The sequence below is a fragment of the Buteo buteo genome, chromosome 7, assembly GCF_964188355.1.
Source record: "Buteo buteo chromosome 7, bButBut1.hap1.1, whole genome shotgun sequence".
In the NCBI taxonomy this organism is placed as follows: domain Eukaryota; kingdom Metazoa; phylum Chordata; class Aves; order Accipitriformes; family Accipitridae; genus Buteo; species Buteo buteo.
The window spans coordinates 43,668,901-43,690,008 of NC_134177.1; the positions used below are offsets into that span (position 1 = coordinate 43,668,901).

Below are 21,108 nucleotides of genomic sequence, written 5' to 3' on the forward strand. Positions count from 1 at the left end.
TTAGTTTTACTTCCACATACTTTTCTCCAACAGATTTCCAAATCTAACTAAATAGGCATGGACTAGTACCCATTTCTTGCTATCGCTATTCAAAGAACCCCCTTTCCTAAACAGGGGTCTGAATGGAAGGCTGAAAATGGAATTTTCCTTTGGAATGGGATTGGAAATTTCCATGACAGCTGGAAGTGGGATTCAGGCCTGAAACCCTGTGTTTTGCAGTGGATGTGGACATTTCAGAATAATCTTTGACTATTAAACTGGAAAAGCTGACTTGACCTCAAAAACTTTAAAAAAAAAAAAAAAGAAGCAACAGAATGAAATAGAGATAAGGACTTTGGTATTTAAGAGCATCCTAATACAGTACTTATTATGGTAAAGGAGCCAGTAAAACTGTAGTAACAGAAGTTATTGTGCCTTTTAAAACTGCAGTTGAACAAAGACTGAACCTAAGAAAATTAGCTGGAGCTTGTCAACAAGAGCCTTCTCACAGTATTCCTTTCAAATTCTTGCTGTCTTTACTCTTAACCAACTGAAATTATTTCAGTGAATTGAACAATAATTGTCTCACTGAGTTTGAAGAGCTATAAAAGGAACAGACAAATACAGTCACATTCACAAGGTGACTGGTATCAATCATATTAATACATACAGAGAATTTTAATCTCTTTAACAGTATATTGCAAGCATCATTTCATGTATTACCTCATATACAACACTACATTCAACAGTAGACATGTCTTCAAAATGAGAACAGCCAAAAGCTTGGAAATCCTTGCTTTTCTGGTGGTTTCACCTGACCAGGAAAACAGAATATAGCTTCTAAAATTACTTCTGGTTTACTGCAAAAGCCCTACTTTTTAAAGACATCGCTTTAGAAAGGCAATTTATTTACCATTGGGTTTTCCCATTATACCCTTTTGTATGGTATTGGAGCATAGGTTTATTAAATATTGTCAAATCATTCTTAATGTCCCTACATGTTTTCTACTTGTCAGTGTACAGGAATCACTTTCAAAGGTTACAAAAAATTAAAAAGCACTTCTTTTTGCACTCCATACAATTCAGGTCACCTCCCCAAGGCCTGCTCAAATCCTGCTTATTTCTCACCAGCAAAATGAGAAAGAGGAAGACATCATTTTAAGGCTAAAATAAAACAGATTTCTTCCAAAACAACACTGTAAAACCTTTTTTTTTTTTTTTTAGAATGCAACAAGATGAAGCCAGAAAGGATACAAACACCTGCATTTCCTTCTCAAGTCAGGTGCAAGTCTTATCCTCTATTTGACAATACGTTGCAAACCAATGATTTCAGACTCAAAATTTTATGAATTGTGCATTTATTCCATCCACCTAACTTCATCACATAGGAACCATTCATATTGCTGCTACCCAGCAATCCAGAGTGTACTGAGGCATTCTAAATTTAGCTTCCAGAGTTACTGAATACTAAAAACATTTCATAATAGCACCAAACACGCCTCTCACAGATTAGTGCTTTACTTGATAATACATTGTATTTAGAGCTTCCTTTTCTGGACAGCAGCAAGTAACAGTGCGGCTACCTTCTGTGGTAATTGCCCACCCCACTGTCTCCACATAGTGAAGTGATAGCAGGTTCCTGGCTGCCTAACTTAGCCATACCACCCACAGCTACCATATGTTCCACATTGCAGGTTAATAAGAATGGTTTTTCACCTTTCCCTCCCAGAAACAAATGTCAGCATGGCTTAAAGCCATAAGCTCTTTATTTAATATTGAAGCAAAACAATACTAACTCGACTGTAGTGCCAAAACTTGACAAAGTATCCTGAGTACAAAGTTCTACTCTATTTCATTTTAATTAGTGTCCTTTGCAATTAGACAAATGATGAAAAGCACATGGGGACTGCCAAGATGAATCAAGGACATCTGGTAACACTAACATTTCAACATGAAACAGGGTAGGTATTACTCTCAGATACTCTTATGTGCTGTTTGAAACAACTAAAAAAAGATATGATTGACAAAAATGTAAGAAAAAGACTATCCAAATGCTTTTGAATCTTTTCTTGGAGAGCCTTAATTGCTGTTTGTCATACAACACGAATCTAATCATATATCTTGTTGAATTAGCTGTTACTTCCCTAAGATATTATGTTATAATAGGAATTTTTAGAATTGAGATATTACCCTAAGATTATCTGGATTATAGTTTCTTAGAAACTCCAACTGCCTCTGAATTACTAGTGAAAAACAACTAATCATGAACTTAAAACTGCTTTTTTGATACTTGCATGGATATGCATTCTCTTGAGGCTTGTGACTCACTGATGATGCAGTCCACACAAACCTAAAAAAAAACCAACAAACAAAATCCAGCAATGACATCATCAGCTGCAACTGTGGGCTACCCCTTCAAAAAGAACTGCAATGTTATTTACCTCTCAAACCCACCTGGCATTCCTAAATAAATGAACGTTAAACTGAAAATATATAAATGGTATACTAAAAAAAAAGTACTTAGAGATATTCTTTCAGGAGAAGCTATGCAATTTTCTGTCGCTTTAATAGCTTTTGGCTGTGAAAGACTAAGACTAACTGTGACAACCACATTTTTAACTCTCAGGGCTTTTACATATTCACAAGATTGCAATATGATCAGTCAATGCAGTTGCCGGAAATATTCTAAAATTAGTCTGGCTCTGAAATAACAATTCACCAAACAGAAGACAGATTTACAGCAGCACCTGACACGGAGAGGTAATTACTACAATGCAGAGAACAACAGGTTTCAGCAAGCTACTGTCCTTGTTACAATCCATTAAAATTTGAGAATATTTTTGCACGAGGCTTGCGATTTGGCCATTTTTCAAGGCATATCTGACATTAAGGATACCGTTCCCTCACAGGGGTACAAGCTATTTTAAATGTGTGGCAATTACACCTGTTCATTGTTGGTATTTATGGTCCCGATAGCTCCGAAAAGAGCTTTTCAGCCGCAATGAATAAGACAAGCCAAAACGCCTTTCACAAATGAAAGACATTTATTAGACAGCTTTGGAATATCAACTACAGTTTGTCTCCCACTGACTGGCTGCAACTTCTAAGTTTCATTCGGTGTGACATCTTCGGCTACTTACAAACGCTCCTTTGCCAGAGCATCGAATGTGTAGATACCACGTAACGCATCGCTTATGAATCCATATGGCTGCTCATACGCCGATCTCGGACGTAAATCAGCGTCACGAGTTTTGCCGCTAAGCGTTGGAAATGGGTAAATATGACCCCAAAGCTGCCCTTCCCGGGAAGAGCGGGGAGTATTTTCGAAATATTGAGGAGCGGGGGGAGCCCAGCCCGGGCCCCACACCGGGCCGCCAGGTCAACCTCGGCCGCACACGCCACACCGCAGGCTTTCCAGAGAGGATTTTTTTTTTTTTTTTTCTGAAACGCGGTTATGTTTAATCGCCAGTTTCCCTCACGCTAACCCACTCTGATTTCAAAACCACTCTTCAGAGGCTGGCAGCCAGCCCGGGGCAGCCGTGCCCCCACACCGCGAGGTGAGGCCGGGCCGAGCCGCCCCCGGCCCCGCTTACCCTCCGGCCCGGCGTCCTGGCAGCCCAGCGGGAACCCGCGGAGGCGACACCGGCGCCGGAAACGATGAGCGCAGGGAAATCCTGAGGCAGAGATTAGGTAATAGGGAATGTGCTCTCAGGTTTCCTTCGGGTTCCTGTGAGGAACCTACGCGTCTGGCTGCCTTCGCATGACTCATCACATCGGCGCGCCTCTCAGCGCGCCTGCCCTCCACCTGCCTCCCCCCCTCCCTCTCCCCGTCCCCCCCTCCGCCCGCTCGGCCTCCTTCCCGCCGCGGAGCCGGGCCTTCCCCCCCCCCCCCCCACCACCTCAGGCTGCGGCCCGGACCCCTCAGTCCCCTCAGCGCCGGCCGCGCTCCCGCCGCCCAGGCGCGCACCCCCTCCCCCGCCTTCCTCCTCCTCCTCCTCCTCCTCCGGCGGCGTGCGCGCCCCCGCGGGTCCGGCTCGGGAGCGCGCGCGCAGGCGGGCGGGCGGGCGGGAGGGAGGGAGGCGGCTGCCGGCGGCGGCGGCGGCGGCGGGCGGGCAGGGAGCTCTCTGCGGGCGCAGTGCTGATCCGCCGGCGGGCGGCCGGGAATGCGAAGCAATGGCCGCGGGCGGCTCGGGCAGCAGCAGCGGCGGCGGTAGCGCGGAGGAGAAAAGCTACCGCCGCTTCCTCGAGCTGTTCTTGGGCGAGTTCCGCGGGCCCTTCGGGGCAGAGCCAGAGCCAGAGCCGGCGCCGGCTCCGGCTCCGGCTCCCCCCCCCGCTGCCGACGCCGCGGCCGCCGCCGCTGACGAGGAGCCCGGGGCAGAGGGAGAAGCGGGAACGGCCGCCGAGGCGGAGGAGGGCGAAGGCGACGCCGGCGACCCTCAGCCTCCCGCCCCGCCGCCGCCTCCCCCGCCGCTGCCCCCGCTGCCCCGGCCGCTCTCGGAGTACATCACGGAGGAGGAGGTGGAGGGCGAGTGCCTGGACCTCTGCCTGCAGCAGCTCTACAAGTAGTGAGTGCCGGGCTGAGGGGAGCCTCCCGCCGCGCTGAGGGGAGGGGAGGCAGGGCGCGGGGCTGAGGGGGAGCCTCCCGTGTGGGGCTGAGGGACCCCCTCTGTGGGGCGGGAGGCGGGGGCAGAGTGTGGGGCTGAGGGGTTCCCTCCTGTGTGTGTGTGGAAGTCTCCATTGTGGGGCTGAGGGACCCCCTCTGTGGGGCTGAGGGACCCCCTCTGTGGGGCTGAGGGACCCCCTCTGTGGGGCTGAGGGACCCCCTCTGTGGGGCGGGAGGCGGGGGCAGGGTGTGGGGCTGAGGGGATCCCTCCTGTGTGTGTGGGGATTCTCCATTGTGGGACTGAGGAGACACCCCCCCCCCCGCTCTGTGTGTGGGCAGGGGGAGAGCAGGGCGAGGGGCAGTGGAGCCTCCCCACCCCGCCATGGTGGGGGGGGGGGGGCGAGGGCAGGGTGTGGGGCTGAGGGAGACCGACCTGCTGGGGGAGGCGAGGGCAGGGTGCTTGGGGAGGGGAAGGTCCCGCAGGCAAGGAGTTAAGGACTTTGGTGGTGCTCGGGATCAAAGCGTCCTGCTCTGTCCTGTTCCCCCCCTGCCCAAAAGATGCCTCTTCTCTCTGCCCCCCCCTCCTTCCCTCTCGCCGGGACGGGGAGCGAAGAGGCGAAGGGAGTAGAGAAGGGAGAGCCGCGAGCATCCATCTGGAGAGCAGCTTGCTTGGGGAGGGAGAGTGGTGGGGGAAATGTCTCACGCTCTGGTGCCAAAGCAGGAGGGGGCTTTGCCTGTGGTTGGTTGTATTGAGGCTTGAAATTGAAATGTTCCCTGCGTGAGGGTTTGTAAATGGGGAAACCTCTGCCAAGGAAGAAGGAAAGGGAGAACAAGGGGCAAGGAAAGAGAGGCAGCCTGCCCTCTTCTCCCCCCTCTAAAAAAACCCAAAAAACAACCCCACATCGAGAAAACCACACCATGTATTTACAGACCAGGGAGAAAAGAGGAGTAGAAAGCTTTAGGAGAAAGCTATCCATAATCATGGGGCTCTTTATACCGTCAGCTGGGGAAAGCCAGCTCTACTCTGCTCTGTACGGAGGCAGTTTCCAGATCTGTGCTTTCTACAGGCTGGTGCATAAAGAGGAAACAGATGGGATCTATTCCCAGTGTGAAAAGTCTGTGGACTGAAACCTAAAGATCAGTTACCAGTGCCTTGTATTGTGCTCAGCTTTGGCTTTGAAGGCTTGAAATAGAAATGGCTGTTAGTGGCGTTTCTTTAGGAACCTTTTTAAACTGATGCCACAGGAGGAGACAAATGAACCTGCGAAAATATGCACAGCACACCGGGGAGCTTTCTGCCATTGAGCTGATAATTGTAATGAGAGGTGTTACTCAGTCGCAAAAATAAATAAATAAATAAAGAACCGGGTTTTACAACTGCATGGTCTGTTTCTATTAAATTCTCATCTGCCCTCTGCGTTTGTGGACGATAGGGACAGCACAATGATAGCTGCAGAGGACAAAGCTCTCCTATTCACACATGCTTACCCTGCCACCTTTGGAAAGTCTTTCTCTGGAATACAGCAGCACATTCACAGGATGTGGTAGAGAGGAGAGAGGCAAGTCCCTTCTATGTATTTAGGATGTGTTTTGTTTTTTTCAAACAGACTTGTGAAATCAAAAGTCGGATTAGTGTAAATAAGTTTTAGACATAGAGCAGATTATGTTAAATTATTATTTAAAGTATAGCTATGAAATTATTTTGAACTTGAATTCCTCCCCTGCTCCCTTCTCTCTCTGCATGTCCCCATACCCAGGGACAGGCAGACTTAGATTGCCCAGTTTCTGAGGCCCATATTCATGCATGAAATTATTAAGCAAAAACAAAGAAAAAAAAAAGAAGACATTTTGAGAGGATTATTTATATAGGGATAGCTCTTGCCAGGTTGTGGGGTTTTTTTGGTTGGGTTTGGTGTTTTTTTTTCAGCCTTTGTATAAATCTTTTGGTGGCCGCTGAATGAAACATCTTTTTGGCTTTGTTTATGGTGAAATTAATGCAGACTTCCTTTACAGGCACCTACATTATGAAGCAAAAAGCAGTATCTACCTCAAAATTAAGGGAGCAGGGGATCATGTTGTAACAAAACTGTTTTCCAAAGGTTTAAATGTTTTACCAATGTATAGAAAATGCATTTTGAAATAGTAAATTAATATATTTAACTGAAGATTGATAGACATTGATTTATATCTGTCTAGCTAAGATAACTGCAAAATGTAATTCTTTAGAACATTTTAAAATACTGTAAGCCAAATCTAATAACTTTTAATATAGAGAGCTAAACTGAAATAGCTTTTTCTTGCATGATGGTGGAATCTGAGGTAAGTGCAAGTATGCAAAACTGTTCTTCAGATAAAGTATTGTATTTTTAGTACACTCTTCAGTTACCAGAGAAACTTTAAAGTGTCACAGGATTATAAAACAGGCAAAAGTAGAATGTCTTCCCCCTTTACAGCTACGGGTTCTACTGGTCAGATGATTCCAGAGATAGGAAACTTCATGCATATGAGTAAAGCTACTCTTGTGCCAAATGGTTATGATAGTGTTAAAAAAAAATAAACCACATGAAAACTCAAGTGAAGGGGAATATTTTATTGGTATGTCATTAGCAAGAAAGACTATATTGTGAAGGCATGTTTTCTGTAACTGTAACTATGTATTAGTCAAATGACTGGTTTGCATTATATGTAGCATGAGGATAAAACCCACTACTGTGAAAAATCCAACAGCTGTTTTTCAGCTATTTTAAGTGCACAGCTTTAGTTCTTTTTGAGAGAAGTAAGACCATCTCAGAAATGAGAACATATTGCCAATCATGAAAAAAAATAATAGTTTTCTGCCACTGTGTAGATCAGTATCAAAGAGTTCCTATTTATGAGATTTTCCTGCTATTTTCCGAAAGACTCATATTCCCCTTTGAGATTTCCAGTTCCTGGTTTCTTTCTAGAGACAGCATATGCTTGGAAAATTAATGTAATCTTTATATCTGTCTGAATCCCACAAAATAGGTACTGTGTGCTTTCTTAGGGATCCTCAACAGAATGAAACTGATCAATAGGAGGTATGTTAGATGAAGAAAACAATCAAAAAAGAATGTTTGAGGAATTGCATTGGAACACTGGCTGATAGCTTGAAAGTTCCTTTTGTGATTATCTTCTATAACATCTTCTTCAAGAGAAAGCTATATAATTGAAATAGTTTCTGTGTAGAAACAAATATACTAAGGACTTAATCTCTTAAATATGGGACCCCATTGCTTGCTTCCACTGATTCAGGAGTAGACCTCATTTCTGACTTATTTTAAAGGAAGAAGTTACTAACTTGATGTAACAGTAACATATCATGCTCTGTTCTTTTCCTCTTCCTACTGATACTTTTATTAAATCTAATGTATTTAAGAAGCTGGTTCTTGACAAGACATCTGAAAAACTCATCAACAAAGATGTGGTTGCTAAGAGAGGAGAGGGCCAGACTTAGTTAAATGGTGCACCCTTAGAAGTTGTGCCAATAGGAAGAACAAATTTATCTTGCTGTTACTTTTTTTTTTTCCTGTACAAATGAAATAATTTGAAAAATTCAGTTGTATTGGTCTTGCTTTTCTTTTTCTCCACACCCCCCCCCCCCCCCAAGCTTTGATGAGAATAGGTATAGTTGGTATCATTTGTACGTTCAGGTTTACTTTCAGTGATTTTGGTGGTACAATATTTTGCTTTCAAATATTCATTTAGAAACAATTTTAGCGAGATTAGAAAGTAGGCCTATTTGTGTTGAGATTTGCAAAAGAAGGAAAGTAAAATAAAAATAAAATTTAATGTTATGTCATCTTAAGTGCTTAACTAAGGCACTGATGGCAAAATGATTATTTTGAGGACTGCAAAAATCTTGCTCTGACTTTGGACATGAAAAGAAAAACTTTTAAGGACTGCCCTTTTAGATTTCTTCGGAGAATACTATGCAACATTCACAGAATATTATAGATCCCAAGTTCAGGATTAAGGAGGTTTGACAGAAACCATTAAATTTCCCACTCCCAGCTCTGTTGATGATTTGGTTCTGCACCTTAGATTGTTCCTGGGTAACGGCATGACAGTGCTGTGGCTGAGGCGGGTTGTAGCTGTGTTAATGTCTCACTGGAGCCCCCTCCAAGATTAGGAATCTCTTCCAGAGGGTAGTTGTCGAGCTGGCTGCTGTCAGCCACGTGCTACAGAGCGAGCAACAGTGGCCTGGAGTCCTAGAGACTCGGCCGTGAGTACCACGCTGTGCCGCGAAGGTGTAGAGCTGTGTGCGTGTGGCTGCTGATGCCGACACCCTCAGACCCAAGGGATTTTGGTCCTAGAAATCACGGTGCTTCTCTGTAAAGAAATTCTAAAACATCTTGTAGAAGTGCATGCAGAAAGTTGGGAGAACTTCAGTATTGTTATTAATGCCTTATTACTTTTTCAAAGAACCTACTATGAAATTCAACCCCTGTGTTGGATGAAGGTGATATCATAGCACACAGAGATGGGCATGTTTCACAAGTAGGTGGTATTTAGTGATAGTCACTTTCAAAACACAATTAGTGGTGTATACAGTGAGAGATCCTTTACGTTCTTTAAGGCATCTTCAGTTCATGCTCCCACGCTTTTAAAAATACTGAATCAAATCAGATATTTTTTTTAAAAAAAGAGTATCAGCTAAAATGAGCTATTTAAATTGCAGATTTACATTTTGTAATGGTTAACATATATAGTGACATTTCAAAACTTACTAATTTATGATTAAAGGATGCTGAGTGCGATGGTGACTATGCTTGAAGTTGCTTTATATAGCATGAAAAAAAATCATTCTTGGTGAACAGATTATGGGAATGTATTCATTCCAGTGCTTTTATTTCAATGAATGTTGCTAGTAGTACAACAAATTAAAGGGAATTAATTTTGTTAGGAGCTTTTCACACCAAGATTTTTTTGACCCAAGAGCAATTTGCATAGATTCTACTACTCCTAGTGAAGCTGTTTGCTTTTGCATACAAATTGGTTGAAGAATTAGATTTGTGTTAACACATTCTTTTTTTTGGACCTTCTATAACAACTGTTGAAACTAGACTGAGTTATCAAGAAAGAATGTATATATGAATCTGTATAATAAATCTTACTTGTAATATGTTTTTCATTTATAAGATACTCAAAAACCTTTGACTAACTAAAATCTTATTGCCAGTCTCTTGTGAAACTACTTTTGACTCTATCTTTTGGATGTGATTAGCATGTTAGGCTTCATTCCTTTGGAGTTTGTTTAGTAATTCTTTTTTGCACAAAACACTGCATAGAATATTTTTTATCCTTAAAATTCCACATTGTAATTACCTTCAACAATGGCAGAGTGTTTCTCCACCTGTACTTTGAAGAAAAGATAGTCTACTTAGTTGTGGTTCTTTTCACAGAAGATTAAAAAAAAAATATTTTTATTGATGTTAAGGTTAAACTTTTAGTTTTCTTTACAGTATTTTAGTAGAAGTTTCAATGCCTTGACTGCTCTGTCACTGGTGTATGCTCTCATTTGGTTTTTGCTGTCTCGCTAAATTGCTTACATGACCGCATTAGAAGCAAAAGCAACAGGGCATGTCGTACACAGATAATGAGAGTACTATTTATTCCTATATTTGATGTCACTCTGAAATAATCTCTGGCTGTTCTGCACCGTTTTCTTTCTTCACACTGTTTGGTGCATACTGTTTTTTGGTTTGTTTTCTCCTAGGACGTATTCTTTCTCACTGACTAGGAAAGATATCTGAAAAATGAGATGAAATGGAGTTAGCGCTTTAAAACATTAGATGTTCTTTGAATCATGCTGCAAGACTGTCTTACACAATGCAATCATGATTACGTAATGCAAATGGTTATAAAAATAAATGTGTCCTGGACAATATGTGTCCATGATGTGTTAGTAACCTATGACATGCTACTAAACTGTAAATGGTCATTGCTGCATATTATAGTGTAAGTCCTCATCTTTGGTTTAGCTGAAATCAACCACTAAACAAATGTTCTACATTTTTGTTGTTATAACATGTTAGTGGTTAGATAAAATGAATGCAAGTTGTGGACTTGTTTTACAGAAACATTTCATTAGGAAGAAACAACATTAGTGGCCTTTAATAAGATGTTTTATAAAGAAGTATTCATCAGAGTCATAAATTTGAACTGCATGGGAAATAGCTGCCCTTGGGTACTTCAATAATTAATACAGAAGTTAAATGAGTTAACTAGATTGTAGGATTACCTCAGTTTACATTTCTATTGGATGGAAAACAGCTAAAGGCGACTAATGATTGAGTAACTGAACCAACAACTGAACCAAGCTGTAGTACTGCTCACCAGTTCTGAACACTGCATGCAATCAGTTGAAAGGTTTGATATTTTTTTGTTGGTAGAGCAGGATTAAAAAGTTGACTGCTAAACTTTGATCATGGGAAAATGTGCTTGGGTGCAGACAAGTATGAATTGGGAAACATTTGCACTTTCTTGTAGCTGTAATTACAATAAAAGGAATATTTTATTAATTGGGTAAAACTGTGGGTAGCTCCTTAACATTGATTTTCTCAGAGGATATGGTTTTGAAGCTATTTTTGCTGGCCTTTTATGATCCAGTAAAGTCTGTTATATTTTACCTAACAATTTTTCAAGTTTGGTTTCTTTTGCTTTTCATTTACAATAAAGAATTTGAGTACTTGCTCTCATTTGAGAATATGATCTTTTCATAGGCTCTGTACTTCCATCATGACATAACTAAAAATAGAAGCAGCATATAAAAATAGGCCTTGGCATTTTAACTTCTTGGCACTGTCTCTAGGGCTGTTCCTTTCACCTCAGGCTATGACCTTCTTACTGAGGTTCAAAAATCTGAAATGAACGTGGTAAGTTATTCTTCATTAGTGTTACAAACACTGTAGTCTACATGTTATATTAATTAGCTTCTAGAATGATTCTTTTACTTTCAGTCCTAGCTTAAAGTTATGGAACGCTGAAACCCCCTCAATTCTAGTTGAGAATTCAACAAATAGTTATATGTTTTCTTTTTCAGTTTCTCAACAGAGAAAATATTAGGTAACTAAACTTTGGGTTTCCGTGTATACTAGCTTTACATGCAATGAGCTTTTGCTCGATTAGACATTGCTTGGTTATTCTTTTATATATATATATATAAAAAAATAATTTTTTTTAAGAAGGTATTTTGCTTATTAGTTTGTAATAGGTCACCTGAAAAGCAAGGGAAACATTCAGCTCCTGTTGGAACCTATGGGCCCAGCTGAGGACAGTGGTAAACTACCTAAAATTCCTACCTGCATAAAAAGTAGGAATTTAAACCAATAAGCTAATAAAAACTAATCATACACACTTTACATATACAGCATGATATATATTTTAATCTAAAGCTTTTATCAGCTTTTCGTATAAGTAGTGTCATTCTGTTTAAGCCATCAAATCATTGTGTTTGAGGCAAATATGATTGAATGCATGTATTTTATATATAAAGGTCCCTATCTTAAAAGAGTTTATTCTCTCAGCTGTCTTATTACCACTTTCTTCTGAAAAGCTGTGTAAAAACCTACGTGTTGGGTAATGAGAAGTCAGAAGCTCAGTATTTCTAGAGATTAGGAGGAACACTATTGTCTAGGGAACAGATATGCTTTCTGCTTGCAGAACATGGGTGCGTTGGGTTGTTCTTAGTTCTGCTTTCTCACTGGAGTGTACTCCACAGAGAATAAGGGATATATCTGTTATAAAATGAATTTAATCTCTCCTCTCCTTGGCACTCCAAAAATGTTATGTCAGATCTTAGAAGAAAATGAATTGGTCCTAACCTTAACATTCAAATGTTAATTGTTGGTGAAAGTGCCCCCAATAAAAATGAGCATTGGTATAAATACTGTGCTGAACTACTAAGGTTAGTCTATGTTAAGTTCAAAGAAACATCTGTTATAACAGTTACCAGACATCTTGGATTTTTACTGAATATTTTAAAATTTTGACATGTGGAAGTGATTTTAAAGTGGTGCTTGTACACATGATTCTTCTGTGACAGCAAAGAGTAGTAACCAACAGTAGTTTTGATGTGCCCAAAAAGGATTAAATTTGAGATGTATTCATGTCTTAGAAATCTAAAGAGAAAGTGAGATATAGTATTCATTTACGATATCTGATAGATCAGAAGAAAGAACTCCCTCATGACCAAATACTGCACATTCTTTAAAAATAAAAATAGTGTGAGCTCTTTTGTCTGGTCTTTAACCTTTTACCTCAATGGTACAAACCGAGTGAAATCCATGAAAAGAATTGCCTTCCATGTAAACAGAGGGTTAGAGTTATCACTGTGTAACACTTGTGCAATTCCCATTGAAATAAGTAGAGAAAAGAAGATGCAGTTTCCAAGAGAGTCTGGCTGGGGATGTATGCCCAGGCTACCTGGTTGGAGAGGAGAAATGAGCCTATATTAAGTAATCTGATCCTCTTCCCCAGTGCATTGTTCATCTGAGAATGAATTTTAAGTGGTTTAAACTTTCCTCATTGGTGTTAACCTTTTTCAGTTTGACTGATTATGAATGACCCAAATGATCATATAGAATACTTAAAATCTTGCTAATTACCTTGTATACTAATTTTAGAAAAAAATTTTTGGATATTAGATACTTTTGGTTTAGCACCTCACAAAACTGAATTGGTGCAATTCTCATTCACTTTGTTTTTATACGTGCTGATGCTGTTTATGACATACAATACAGTCATTTTTAAAAACATCAGACAAGCCACAGAGTTCTAAATCTAGCTCTGGGGATTAAAGAAAAAATAGTTTCTCCTACAAAATTACTAAACATCCTAAAATATCCCCCCCGCCCCCCCCAATCTTACAAACTCTTTCTCTGTCATGGGAGATGTGAGAAGAAAGGTTTGTCAACAGGGAGTAAGAACAGGCATTTTTAATTATCTAGAATCAGTGTATATAGAGAGTACAATAAATGTGAAAAACACCTCTTAAATTTATCCTAACTAGTTGAAAATTTAAAGCAGAAAGCTATGAACTCTAAATATTTTGATGAATTTTTTTGTAAAAGGTGTTCTATTTCTATTAATGTAATTCTATATTAAACAGATTTTTTAAAAAATTACAAAATATGTAATTTACTTAATAAAAAGCTAGTTTTGCATTAACATATTGACAGCTTTTCAGTTTAATTTACCATCATCCTCTGAAAATTGATGAAGTAATGCAGTTTCTGTTTCCATGCTATGTCTGTGCATCTTAACAGGAATAAAGACAAAGGTTGTAACAGCCCAAGAAATGTTATAGAAAGACACATGTTTTTGTGTGTATCTATATTTACTTGTCTAAGCTCTCTTAAACACCAAATTTTGATCAGTCCCTTTATGAACAAAAATCAGCTAGCCAAACAGAAATTCAGAATAAGAAGGGAGTTTCAAGATATCTTGCAGTCTCATCCTCTTTATTATGGAGTGGAGCAAAATATTAAATCTGGAAGTAACACCTTGGGGCGGGGGGGATTATTTTTTGGTTTTAATTCTGAGAAAATTGCCATCTGAAATAGCGGTAACAAAAACATCTGTTGAGGAAGTACAGAAAGAAAAAGGAAAGCACTTTGAGGAAGTCCGCTTTATATTTGTAAAGATGTGAAAAACAGCCAGTCAGGTAGCATGAAATAATAAAGCAGAAAGAGGAAGAAAGAAAGAAATAATATCACAAACTGAGTGACCCACCCACGTTCCTTCCATTCATTTCTTAGAGAATCATTGTCAGTCTGTGAAATGGGTCTGCAAAAGAGAGAAACTCATCAAAGTTTTTTATAACCCCTGTTTTATCGTGGCAAACTTTCTAAACTGAAAGTTGGCTATGTACTGATGTATTAGTACTTACTTTGACACCATTGTAAGATATTAGGGGCTATGCCGTTACTTTAAGTTAGAGAAAGATCTGGTACTTTCTCTCATGCTCTTGCTTTTGTGGGGGTTTGTTATTAATATCTTGTTACCAATTACAGATGCTTTTCAGGGAGTTGTTTTAGGCTTCACTCAAAGGTTTCTTGGAAAGACTGGTAAAACAATTCAACTGTCTCCTTTTAGTGGTGAAAAAGGGATGACACTGTTCTATTTTGCCTGGGGACATCTAGCACATAGAAAAGAAAACATTCTGAGGTGTTAAATTGGCGAAAAAAACTTTTTTAAAGAGCTACTTCTATGTGGGAGCAAAACCTCAAATTTCTATAGGCTGGGAAAAAAAAAAGAAATTAGGTTTGTTAATTTTAACAAGCAAATAATAGATTAAGATCATATAGTATTTTAAATACTATGTGCCAGCAGAACATTTTCCTCATTTTCCAATATGCTCACTACTGCAAAAAATTTAAAAATGCGATATCTTTACATTATTCTGGTAGCCTTGTGGTGTATTCTATAATGGGATCTTGAGGGATTTTGCATTGAGAGGCATCCGAGAGTTGTGTTAGTACTTACAGTAGAATAAGGATTCAGAGATTTTGCTAGAAAAAAAGATTGCTGCAAAATCAATTTTGTGAAGATAGTTAAGAAAACTGAACAGCGTAAATCAGTGAGATATTTTACTAGAAGCAGTACCATAGAATTGTATCTAGCTGAAGCATCTGTCTAGACTCTTGAAATACATTCCATGGGAACTTGTATTTACTTTTCTTAGTTGTTAATTTCTGGTGACAAAACAATGTTATCCACTGGAGCATTAGGGAATATGAGTTGCTAGTCTCATTTTTAGAGCAAGGTTAAGTGACATGATAAAAATGATTAGAGTGAGAAGTCTAAAATAGCTACCCATGTAGTAACTGGTAGCAACAATAAACATGGAAAGTTTCAGGAAAATGCCAAGCTAGACAATGTATATGGAGTTTAATTCACGTTTTCTCCACGTCAAGACCTTCCAAGTTATGTCAAAGGAAGTTTGGGCTAAATAAAAAGGCACAGGATATAACTCTCCAAAAATTGCTACTTTAAAATCCAAGAATAAACTAGCACACCCTGTAGTTTCATAAATCCTTATGTTTCAGAACTGTGTTAATTAATTTGCCATATATTTATCCTTTTTGAAGACGATGATTTGTTTTACTTTTCTGTTCTATGAATAAGGAAGGATAAATACATAAAACTGGGCAGGAGGTTGGAAGAAATTTATAGTTAAAAAAAAAAGCAAGTCAGTCTTGATTCTAAAAGTAAACATAAAAAAAATTTCCTCTCCACCTAAGAAAATCCTTTTCCTTCTTAATCTTTTCTCCCCCCCCCCCCCCCCCCCCCCCAAATGTTTTCATGTCTTTCTGTATTTAAAAGGCAATTATATTGTGCTGCTTGGAGAGGGAGAAGGGGCATCAGTCCTTTAGCTGTAATGAAAACTTGTGACGTCTTTCAAAAGATTAGATGTCTAGCTATAAAAAAAGACTGTTGAAACTTCACCGCTGGTAGTTACACTATAAACACTTAATCCTTTGCTTTTCAGATTTTTTTGTTAGTAAATGTATGGGGTCTTCTAGACTGCTCTTGAGAGATTTTTTTTTTTATTTCTTTCTTTTTTTTAAATCTGTGATATCCAAATTCTTTCCTTTTAAACATTTACATTGACATTGATGGGTATTTTGAAGCTTCAAGAATTCCTCCAAGTCTAAGTATCTCTCATCACTCAAACCCTGAAACATAGTTCTTCAAGGAGATAGGTGATAGAATCTGTTACAGAGTAAATTTAACTGGACTTGTTTTCTGACATATATAGAAGTCACCAATTAACACTTCAAGAATAAAGGGACAGAATGATAAAATGTAATAGTGTCAAATGAAAATAATTTAAAAAAATTGTGAGAGTGATTAGATGATCTGAAACATCAGATCAGCTGAAACACTGTTGAATTGCTAGCGTGCTCACTTCTTTAGTTAGTTACTTGCTAACTTCATACCTAATGGGCTGTGTTTAAACATCCAAGTAAAATGTTGATTGAACCTATTAACCTAATCTGTTCCATTTAAAGTCTGAACAGCTGAAATCAATGAAAACTAAAGGACTGATGCTCCTTCTCCCTCTCCAAGGTGAAAAACTGTATATCCTATTTGATTTCTTGGTTAAAACGGCACATTTTTTCTGAACCATATTCACTTATTTATTCAATAATCTGATTGTCAAAAGTAGCTATAGTGCAACAGCTTTAATGTTATTACTATGGATTTATAGAATTGTAATCTTTCTTAGGGTTCACCATCCTCTTTTATCAGTGTTGAATGTTTCTTCCATGACAAAGAAAGTCTGGCAAGGTAAATAAATGGTCCAAATTGTTTTGTTCAACCAACATTTCTGTGTTCAAACCAGCTATAGATGCTTTCATACTTCCAGGAGCAGTCTGAAAAGATAAATCTGTCATCTATCATTCTCTATCAGTTCCTTCTCATGTTATTTTACTGTTTTATAAATGGGAGATAAGAATTTATCATAGTCTAGAAGTCTGATAAAAAACAGAAGTACATTGACATAGCAAGCTACCGAAGAAACTGGTGTTAGTGAACTTTGGTTGCTGCTTGTTAGACATTGCGAGGAGGACAATGTACTTAGTTTCAAAGGTCAAAGACTGCAACTAATCTACTAATTCCAGCCCCCAAAATACATCAATTTGGTTGGAAATGGTAATTATTAGATTTGTTCTTTTTGATATGTAAGAGAAATTCTTCTTGCTGCTAGCAGAATTTAAGTGTGGAGTGATATGTTGACTTAATATTGAAATAAGGAATTTGCAGCTGTATTAAATATACTTGTAACTCCCCAAACTCCATATTCCAGCCTACATGCTTGGATATCCTGTAAAAGAAAGCATTTCACAAGTATTCTTTTGCTCCACAGATTAATCTGGTTTTTCCCCCTCCTGGATCCAAATATAGTTTACACATGTCTGTTGTGTGAATACAGTTAATTGTATGAGGATGATGCTACTCTCTGTATTTGCTTGCAAAGGTTAATTATTAATTTGTTATAATCATAATCTGAAAAAAATATACACATGATAAGGCAATAATTTTTAAAACAGCACTGGTAGCTAGATACATGGCTGATTAATTTTACTGTAACTTTTACTATTGCGTTCTGTGCATAGTTATAAAACCATTACAGTACTATCAATGAAAACAGTAGACACTACTAGTGTTAGTATGAGTAGAAAATACAAGCTGCTAGTCTCACTTAGTGCAATGATAAAGAAATTTTGTAGTGAGGTGTCTAAAATTGCTACCCTTATCATAACACTGGTGGGAACAACAAACTGGGAAAGTTTCCGAAAAAACAGCACCATAGACAAAGCACTTCAGGAAGTGTTACCCTTGATATCATGCTTGAAAATATCTTTCAGATTATTTTATCTCTGCAAACTATTGGCCAAGCCATGGTGCTCAATAAAAAATGAAGCACACAAATACACAGCTCACATCCTGTCTATGACAGCTTTTACCTATACCCAAGAAACTAAACAAGCTTGCCCGTGCCCACCGGTAAGATCAAATTAGTTTCCTTAGTTAAAAATAACAAGCTTGTAAGCATACTAAAAAATATAAAATCAGTTAATTGATATGTTAGTGTGTATATGTAAGTTCTTGTGCTGATTTGTTTTGTTCTGAATTAAGCGTGCAGGAAAATTCTGACAAAGGATAAAATTTTCCTCTAGATCATACTTCAGAGAATGCCATTTGAACATAAATAAGCTTTACATGCTTTAAGTTGATTTATATCACCGGAGTATAAAAGAGGAAGTGAAGAGTCTGAGGTGATGTCTCAATCAGGAGTTAGGCCTTAACACCTGCAGGGAATAGACTTCTCTCAATAAAGTGTTTGAGGCACCTTAGTGAATGCCTATTTATATAAAAAATAGCTCTATAGTGATAATATGTAGTTAAAAGCTGGTTTGACTACATGTGACTCTAAACCCATTACCAGTTTTTACTGTGCTCTTAAACTTTGCCAAATATGCTCCTGTGATAACACTCTGAGCTGTCATCTCCCTCTTTCTGAAAAATATCTGAACTTGAAGAAACAAATCTGGATGGTATATAATCCTAAATAGCTACCTGGAATATGAATTCTTCCTATCAGTTATTTCTCTATTTGTATTAATAAGTTTCATTCAAGCCTTATTGATCCCAATTAAGGGTTGAAATTAATAATTGACTTTCATTAGCTCAAGGCAAATTAATCTCAAGGCACTGCAGTAGATTGTACTCACTTTCTGTTAGTGAACTTGACAGTCAGATTCAGTTTGAATCCAAGAGTGCAGCAGCAGGACTGTATCCCAATATCTTAATGTGACAGCTACCAAGGGAATTACTTTCTGAAGCAGAAGAATGGAAGCTGGAAACATTGAGGGGGTGGATGCAGACAGATATGACAGGATTCTAAGAACCTGGGATTCCTGATGGCGTAGGCCTTCAGAGACCACCCACTGAGCTTTGGCAGGTAATAATCTAGGAAATTATAATACACATACTTTAAATGAATGTGTTGAGATGTCTGATCTGAGATTTTCGTTACACATACAGGAATGCTTTTGCTGCTAGAGCTCTGTATTTTACCAAATTCTATTGAAGATGAGAAAAGATTTTAGAATGGATTTTGTAATGATGTAGCATCCAGTTAAGTGAGTAAAAGTATGACCAAATTCTAGAGAAGACAGCATCATGATATTCCTATAAAAGAAGAAAGTTCAGTCAACTTAGATCTGCTTTAACTGAATGGTGCTGGCATATATCCTTGTGCTCTGCATGTGTGTGCCTATGTGGGTAATTATATTGTAAAAATCTGGCATGCAGAAGAATCATTGTGACTAAAGATCTAAGATTTAATCCCCGCCCTGTAACATTTCTATAGAAACTTTTTTCAACAGAGTAACTCTGCAAATGATGGAAATTACTGTTTGTAAACATTTAAAATAAGGTGTTTGCATTGTACAACATAGCCTCATTGCTTTGTCACAAAGCCACCAGACAGATTTTCGTCTTACAGCTAACCAGATTAAGCATTCTGGCTAGATCTCTGTATGCTGTTACAAAAGCACTTTATCTTCTCCCCCTCCCAGTTATTTTGAATCTGGAATATAAAGCAGTATGCATGTAATTGGGGAAAGAAATGTAATATATTTATTGGTGGCAAGGGAGTTCAGCCTCTAGTGGGGCAAATGGCAGTGTGCGTAATGAGGTTCATAGCATAAGATTTAGTAGCATTGTAAAGGAATTCCTGTCAGAGTGTGGCTCTGATAGGACTTATCAAAGAGTACATGCTACTTATCTATCTTCGGCAGAGAACTCTAACTCAGTTTAACTGTCAGCGCATCTATAATCCTTCCAAGTCTGGAATTGTTGATAGGGTGCCAAATATCTTGGATTATGTATTGTCAGTAAGAGTAAGATCTGTGATTGTAATATCAAACAAAGCAAATGTAGCTATTTAATGAAATAATGCTGAGCTTTTAATATGGCATAACATAAACCCAGATTTTTTATAATTTTTTTTGGTAACGTGAGCCATTTCAGTATTGTATTGGAGATAGAGAGATAAAGACTTTCAGGATTACAGCTACCTATGTACAGATAGATAGCACAGACAAAACTAGCAATTTTGGGGGTTATTTTTGCATGATGCAAGTCTTGATAGATGCACTGTTGAAATGTTCTGGTCAATTAGTACCTTTGTGGCATTATGAACGTGGTATTAAAATACATTGGAGATGAGACAATGTTATAGCATTCAGCAGTGAAAAAATAATGTCAAATAGGACAAAACGGCCTAGTGCTGAATGGTGTAATCAGCAAGTAGGCTATTTTAATTCTAACTCTTCATAAATGAACATCTGTCTGTTTGCTATTTTATATTTAAAAGCATACACACACAGACACATGCATACACAGGCTCTGTAAATAAATATATTTTAATTTAGGGCTGATAGAGACTGTTGTTTCTTTCTTTAAAACTGAAGTCCTGTGTTAAATCTCAGAACAATTTCTGCCAACTGCAGTACCAGGGGTTAGCTCAGGGGTTCTTTCGGTTTCTGGTGGTTGCTCCTGCTCCCCCTTCCCCAGTCAGTGCTCATCTAAAATTGCATATTGTTGGCAGTTCTAGCGGTGATTTACGTGGTAGTGACAGTCAAATATGAAGAACCAGACCAATGCCACCAATTCATGTCATCTCAGTTCCTTGCCAAATGGGTAGATGCTCATCACTTTTGGCTCCCTTGATACAGCTGCCGTTAACTTTTGAAATTCTTACTGTGAAGACTGCAGCACCTTATATCCTTACCTATCTGTAAGGTATGTCTCTTAACAGGAACATTTAAAGCAGGTGAATAATCCTTGTCCCCTACCCAAAACAAAAAACCCACCTCTTGACCTTTTTTTAGTTCACCCATAACAAAGCCCTTGGGCAAGTAGCTCCTACAAGCCTACATTTTTCTTCATTTCCTTTTAAACTCAAGGGTAATAGCAGTTAAATCTAG

At 38.9% G+C, this 21,108-nt stretch overlaps 1 protein-coding gene across 1 annotated transcript in view; it reads left to right on the top strand.

Moving 5' to 3' along the window:
* The first annotated feature begins 4,060 nt into the window (after positions 1 to 4,060).
* The window catches only part of PPM1E (protein phosphatase, Mg2+/Mn2+ dependent 1E), a 67,308-nt gene continuing 50,260 nt past the window's right edge, over positions 4,061 to 21,108 (top strand). Inside the window, exon 1 of the mRNA XM_075032905.1 lies at positions 4,061 to 4,544. Coding sequence (XP_074889006.1) covers positions 4,153 to 4,544 — 392 coding nt within the window. The 5' untranslated portion in view covers positions 4,061 to 4,152. The remainder of the gene's footprint in view (positions 4,545 to 21,108) is intronic.